Source organism: Lactuca saligna, chromosome 6, assembly GCF_052625555.1.
Source record: "Lactuca saligna cultivar CGN05327 chromosome 6, ASM5262555v1, whole genome shotgun sequence".
Taxonomy (NCBI): Eukaryota; Viridiplantae; Streptophyta; class Magnoliopsida; order Asterales; family Asteraceae; genus Lactuca; species Lactuca saligna.
Genome location: NC_136422.1, coordinates 51,499,210 through 51,506,344, shown reverse-complemented (window position 1 = coordinate 51,506,344; position 7,135 = coordinate 51,499,210). Strand labels below are relative to the sequence as shown.

General features: G+C 33.2%; 1 protein-coding gene across 1 annotated transcript; it reads left to right on the top strand.

Moving 5' to 3' along the window:
• Positions 1-271: 271 nt before the first annotated feature.
• On the top strand, positions 272-4,146 carry LOC145001479 (zinc finger (CCCH-type) family protein). Its single transcript, XM_078960853.1, has 13 exons — positions 272-845; positions 941-1,033; positions 1,120-1,407; positions 1,512-1,584; positions 1,669-1,801; positions 1,878-2,031; positions 2,106-2,189; positions 2,286-2,408; positions 2,499-2,648; positions 2,799-2,933; positions 3,002-3,097; positions 3,182-3,468; positions 3,555-4,146. Exons 1-13 carry the CDS (start codon positions 330-332, stop codon positions 3,799-3,801), a joined length of 2,379 nt encoding a protein of 792 aa, XP_078816979.1. The 5' UTR covers positions 272-329; the 3' UTR covers positions 3,802-4,146.
• The last annotated feature ends 2,989 nt before the right edge of the window (positions 4,147-7,135 follow it).

The window sequence follows — 7,135 nt, the reverse complement described above, 5'->3', positions numbered from 1 at the left end:
TATATATATATATATATATATAATCAATATATTATATCAATTTAGTATATAAATTATTATATCAAATTTAACAACATAATTATCATATTAAAAAAATATATATTTGTAAACATTTCAGCTGTATAGATGTTTATGCGCAACGTACGGACATTCGCCTAGTATACAATATAACGGTGACAAAAATTTATTGAAAGTAAGTTGTTATTATTATTATTATTTTTTATTTTTACATGACTAAAATCTAAAGTTGAAGTATCAAAACCATAAGCGAACAAGTAAAAAGAGAACATCTCTGAACTGAAACACATCCTAAAACCCAAACTGTTACGATGATGGCAACTGAAACCCTAGATACTCCGACCAATGGCCCCACATCCAACGGCACCGGTGAAACCAACCCGCCGGAAGACTGCGCAACTGTCTCTCATTCTTCTCCAGATGCAAAACCAGTAGAAGATGGTGAACAAGGAGAAAAGCGTAAGAAAACCGAATCCGAAACCGTTGAGAAAACCACTTCAGTTCACCCTCTATCGAAGACGAGTCTCTGTTCTTATTTCAGGCGGACAGGCGGTGAGTGTAGCCATGGAGAAACATGCCGGTATGCTCATGGGGAGGAAGAGCTCCGGCCACGACCAGATAATACATGGGACCCTACTTCCGAGAGGGCGAAGAAGTTGAAGTTAGAGAATGAAGATAGAGACAAAGCGGACGAAAGAGATGACGAAGTTATGATGACGGAAACGATATCAGAAGATGGATGCTCTGAGTCTGCGCTTGATAAGTGTTTAGTGAATCTTCCGATGAAGTGGAGTTCGGATAATTTACGGAACTTTCTCAACGAGCAGGTGAATTCTTCTCTCGACTACATTATTGAATTTTGAAGGTTTTGATTGATAGTGGTGATCTCTTTTTACTGATACGAGCTTCTTCTGATTTCCAGGGAATCGAGTATAAATCAGCCAAGACAAAGAAAGGAATGATTGTAGGATTTGTTACATTTGAAACCACAGAGCAAGTGAAAACTGGAATCGAGGTATTATCTTACTTATCAAAATCGACATGATTTCTGCAACTCAATAGAACTAATCCAGTTTCTCTAATCAAACCTTGTTTCAACAGAAGCTGCAGGGGAAGCCATTTGGGAATAGAACTTTAAAGATAGCAGATGTCATCCCAAGATCTTTTGACAGAAACGTGAAACCAAAAATGGTTTCAGACAATTCAGATTTATCACAACCTGCAAACGACGTTGAAGATGGAGATTCCGTTAATGACAGTTCTACCCCTGGAAGTTCTGTATTGAAAGGTAGAAGTGCCAGGGAAGTTGTGACTCCACTTGCCCATTTGTCTTACAAAGATCAATTGGAACACAAGAAGACTTCTCTTGCACAGACTATGAAAAAACTTGTGAGCAACACATACCCTAACAATTATTTTTCCTATTTCTTGATGAATTGGAATCACTGATTCACTTCTCAACTTGATATAAACATACTTTCTTCATCTTGTAGACTCGAAATGCACGTAAAGCTTGTCCAAATGGTGTTTCACTTCCAGATTGGATTCTTAATTCCAGGGAAATTGGTAATTTTCAGTTTTGCTAAGAATAACTTTATCAATTCATCATCTTTCTTACTATTTATATATTCATTTTTTTTTTGGTTGCAGGTGGTCTTCCATGCAAACTAGAGGGGATAATTGAATCACCACTTGTAAATGGATACAGAAACAAATGTGAATTTTCAGTTGGATATTCTTTACAAGGAAAACCTACAGTGGGATTTTCTTTAGGAAACTTCAGGTTCTTTGATTTAATAATTTACCATTGATTCATTCTTTTAATTTTTGTTATTATAAATATAGAATTTGAAAATCAGGGAAGGTGTGACAGCAGTTGAAGAACCTCTAGATTGTCCAAATGTTTCTAGAATCGGTTGCAAGTATGCTGAAATCTTCCAGAAGTTTCTAGAAAGTTCAACTTTCCCTATTTGGAATAGGATGAATAATACTGGATTTTGGCGCCAACTAACAGTAAGTTAAGCTAGTATTTAAAATGATTTAATTTTTACAAACAACTCAAATCATAATCTTTTCATTATAACTAGGTCAGAGAAGGAAGGACACCTGGCAAGATTGCTGAGGTGGAATCTAGTGAATCAAATGTTTCAGAAGTTTTGCTTATGGTTCAGGTTGTGTTTTAGTTTTTGCTTATTTAGAAAGTTACAATTTTTCTTTTTCTTTTTTTCCATTATTGACCTTTTATGTGTTTTGATTTCTTTACACAGATTTGCTCAAAGGGTATTGATGATGAAGCTATAAATGTTGAACTTGAGAAAATGTCTGAAGCTTTTGTAATTGGAGCTTCTACAAATTCTCCCTCTTTGCCTCTTACTGTGTTGGTTGTTCAGGTATATTTTAAATATTACATTATTCATTATTCATTTTTATTAAAAAAATATATTTTGATATATTCTTTTTTTCTGTAAATATATATGCAGGATCATCAAGGAATATCCAATGTGGCACCAGCTGATGCTCCATTGCGCCACCTGTCACTTACCAAGGATTCTGAAATTGTTGCAGAAGCTAGAATTCAAGATTATATAAATAATCTTCGGTTTTTTATATCCCCTACAGCTTTTTTCCAAGTAATATATTATATATAAATATAACTTCTCTTTTGGCCTTTTTAATTTACATATAATTTCTAAGGATCTGTTTTTTTAAACAATGGAATGGAATCTACGATTCCATTCCTTTCACCAATTCCATTCCACTAAAATTTTAAAATCTTGTAGGTGAACACCCTTGCAGCTGAAAAACTCTACTCACTTGCTGGAGATTGGGCCAATTTAGGGCCCAATACCTTACTTTTTGATGTATGTTGTGGGACCGGAACCATTGGGCTTACCCTAGCCCATCGTGTTGGAATGGTAAATTACCATTTTGTCCTTTAAAAATCTTTAATATATTTCATAGGCTTATAGTTTTTTGTTTTTAGGTGGTTGGAATTGAAATGAATGCTTCTGCAGTAGCTGATGCAAATCGGAATGCTGAAATCAATGGAATCAAAAACTGCAGATTTGTCTGTTCAAAAGTGAGAATAATTCAAAAAAAAAAAAAAAACGAATTTCTCAAGTTTTGTAGACATCAATTGTTTTTTTTTTGATCTCATTTACAGGCGGAAGATGTTATGGGGTCGCTATTAAAAGAATACTTAACAAAAAAACTAGACTCCGGAATCAGTGATTCCGATGTTGGTATCAAAGAAGATGAGAAAAAGGATATCAAAGAAGTTCAAAAGGAAGAAGAAAATAATTCTGTTAATGAAAAGAATAATAATAATAATAATGAGAAAAAGATGGAATATTTTGAAAATGTGGTGGCGATTGTGGATCCTCCACGTGTTGGACTTCATCCCACTGTGATCAAGGCTCTTAGGACTCATTCACGTTTAAGGAGGCTTGTGTAAGTAAAACTAAAACTAATTTTACATTCTCGACCTTTGTTTTTCTCATTTGTGACGATATCTACCCTGTTTTTTTTTTTTGCAGTTATATTTCGTGTAATCCTGAGAGTTTAATGGCAAATGCGATTGAGCTTTGTACTCCTTCTGATGAGAGTAATGAGAAAGGGAATAAGAACAACAGAGGATGGAGAAATATGAGTAGTGCTGGTTTGGCTCGACATAGAGCCAAATCTATGCCTACTTCTGAACCCTTTAAGCCGGTCAAAGCCATGGCTGTTGACCTTTTCCCACATACCCCACATTGTGAACTTGTCATGCTTCTTGAAAGGTAAAGTAAGTAAAATCTTACTTCCTAACATTTTTTTTTACTTGAAGATAAAAAAAAAATGTTGTTTGTATTATTTAGTGATTTTGATGATGCTTTTATATATATATATATATATATATATATATATATATATATATATATATATATATATATATATATATATATATATATATATATATATATATATATATATATATATATTTCAAGTTTTGTATTCATGAAAACGTTTTTGTATTGGTTGAGGATCTTAAAAGGAGGATATGGTTGTCGCGTTTTGCGAGAGAATAGTGAAAGATGTCTAACTTTTTGGATTTGAGTTGTATTTTATGTTTAGATACTTTTTGGGCTATTTTTATTTATTTATTTATTTAATCGTGACAAAATGAATTAAGCCATAAAAACCTAACTTAATGTAGTAAGACGCTAAACTATTTATCCGTAATATTGATGAATATTCTTAGAAATGAGAAATGCTTTAGAAAGGAAATTATAATGTTAGTGTAAAATGATCATTTAAAACTTAACAGATGAAAAAAAGAAAAAATAGCCAGCTACAAAAAATTAGTTTATAATTTTCTTTAAATGGTAATATTATTTGTAAGATTTTCAATAGGTTTTTAAAGTATGTATATAATAATGTAAAACAGGACACAACTAATAAACTTTCTAATTAGACAGACGTAGGACGAAATTCAAAAAAGGTCTTTTCACATGAACACCCGAAAATTATATTTTACGGTTTTCTTTTTCTGGGAAAATCACTGGTAATTTGATTTTGTTTTTATCATTTAAGGTATTGTTTATTTGGTAAAATCAATTAACAAGTTGAAGATGTTACATTAATTTCGGACAAATATAGTTACAATTACATCATATTCAACTGTTTGAGTGGATAGTGAGTTGTTTTGCAATGGTTGGACTGACTTTTTTCCGACAAAGACTGGACTATGCCAAGCTAAACGACTTGAATGAATTATTTCAGATTATCAATGGTTTTTCTGCAGCAAACACAAAAAAACCGTAATGACTTTTCAAGTAAAAGGGTTAAAAATGTAACAAGTTTTTAGAAATTTATCGATAGATTCAAGGGTTAGAGGGTGTTTGGTTTATCTTTTGAGGTGTAAAAGTCTTTTTTGTAAAATGATTTTTTTTGAAAGGATTTTTTACAAAAATTGTTTTTTAAAAAATGTTTAGTTTAACTTTACATGTAAAATGACTAAAAATGATATGTTTACATATTTATATTTATATTGATTAGACCACACGGTATGGGTCCAAACGGGATGTAACGCCGGTGATGTGGCGCAGCTTGACGGTGTCGTAACTGGGACCCCCCCCCCCCCCCCCCCCATTTGTTGCTTCTCGTGGCCACTGAAACGGCCAAAAATTTAACCGTTGTAAACTTACCGTTTGCAAACGGTCAAATTCACATCAATTTAAAAAAAATTACCTTTTTACCTATATATATATATATATATATATATATATATATATATATATATATATATATATATATATATATATATATATATATATATATATATATATATATATATATATATATATATATTTCATTTCAAACCTTAACATTTTTTTCTATCTACATTTTTATTTCTTTCTAAAAAAAGGAGCAAAACCAAAACACCTCCCTATCATCAAAACCAAACACACAACCTCGCATGTTGGGTTTGCTGGTTATGAAGGTTATTTCAACCTTTTATCGATTCAAGGCTCACCACAGATCCTATACCAAGGCGCAACTTTCAATCCTGTTTTACCGCCACTACAGTTTCCCAACTCACCTTACTTTCAACAAAATCAAGGCGGTCAAAACCCAAATTTACAACAAAATCTTTTCTCTTCTTTTGCTTCGATGCAACAACAAACCAACCAACCATCGCCTATGACACAACAATCGGGTGAAGTAGAAGCGGGAGGTAGTAGGAACAAGAAAGGGAAAGGGAAAGGAAAATCAAAAGGGAAATCAATAGCGGTAGAAACAGAAAATGCAGACGTTCCACAATGGTGGATACCGGAGGAGGAATATGCTTTGACGGCGGCTTGGTGTGCTACTTCAAAAAACGAACTTCGCGGAAATGGAATGAAAAAAAGGAGCTTATTGGGGGGCGGTGCTCGACAAATTTCACGTTATTTTAAAGAAAAATCCGTATCGCAACAATGACATGTTGAGCAGCAAATGGGGTATGCGGTGCAGCAAATTCAACGGTATTTAGAACTGGCTTGAGGCGCAACAACAAAGCGGAACCAACGACTTCGATTTGTTCAAATCTGCTAAGGAACAATATCGGGTCGAAATGGATCATGTTTTCGACTTTGAAAAATCATGGGAATTGTTGCGAGCAGATCCAAAGTGGAATAAAACGCCTACATCGTCGGAGGTTCAATCCAAAAGATCTCGCAATTCTAGCTCGGTCGACGTGTCAGACACATAGACTAACATCGACCTAAACGCCGATGACGATGAGATCCCAGATGATATCTAAGAGATATCCCCACCACGACGACCGCCCGGATGTGACAAAGCGAGGCGCGCTGCAAGACATGCGAAGGAGGTGGAGACGAGAGCAAAAGATACGGCGGAAATGAGAGCGAAATTCGACGAGCACAATTTATTAATAAAAGAAAAAAATGACTTGAAACATCGTCATTTGAAGTTCCTGGAAAGGCAGACACGGGAGAAGCAAGAGCAAAAAGAGAGGGAACTAATGACACATCAATTGTCAATTTTTCGGACAAGCGAGGAGGGTTTAACGTCTGTTGATCTAGCGGTGCTACAAGCGATGAAGGAACAAATTAGGAAATATTTTGGGTTAATTAAGATTGGTGTATGGTTTTAGTAGTAATTTGAATGGTATTTTAGTTATTAATTTAGGTTTAAAATTATGGTTTTTTTTAATTGTAATCAGAATTTTAGATTTTAAATATTATGTTTTTTTTATTTTTTTATTTTTTTATTTTTTTATTTTTTTATTTTTTTTTTATTTTTAATTATATGTTTTATAAAAAATATATTAGTTATTAAAAAAGCGCAAAAAGAAAAAAAACGAAAACAAAAAAAAAAAGTAAAAAAAAACGAAATAGTAAAAAAAAATACAAAAAAAAAAATATTTTCAAAAAGTTGGTGTTGCATCTTGTTGCTCATTTTCCCACTTGGTGTTATAACATCATTTGTTTATGTGACATGTGAGGTGACACAACTTGGTGTTGCACCTTGTTGCACACACCCACTACTGTTAGGGTAGCTGAGGGTATAAAGGTAATTTAATGTTTTAAGTGGTTGAAAAGTTGGAAAAATTACGTTTAGGTGACTTTTTAAA

Bases quoted from the DNA above. Each gene is read 5' to 3' on its own strand.
- LOC145001479 (XM_078960853.1), top strand. From the start codon at position 330: ATGATGGCAACTGAAACCCTAGATACTCCGACCAATGGCCCCACATCC. The intron at 1,034-1,119 runs GTATTATCTTAC...TTGTTTCAACAG, and splicing joins AAGTGAAAACTGGAATCGAG to AAGCTGCAGGGGAAGCCATT. The intron at 2,649-2,798 runs GTAATATATTAT...AAAATCTTGTAG, and splicing joins CCCCTACAGCTTTTTTCCAA to GTGAACACCCTTGCAGCTGA.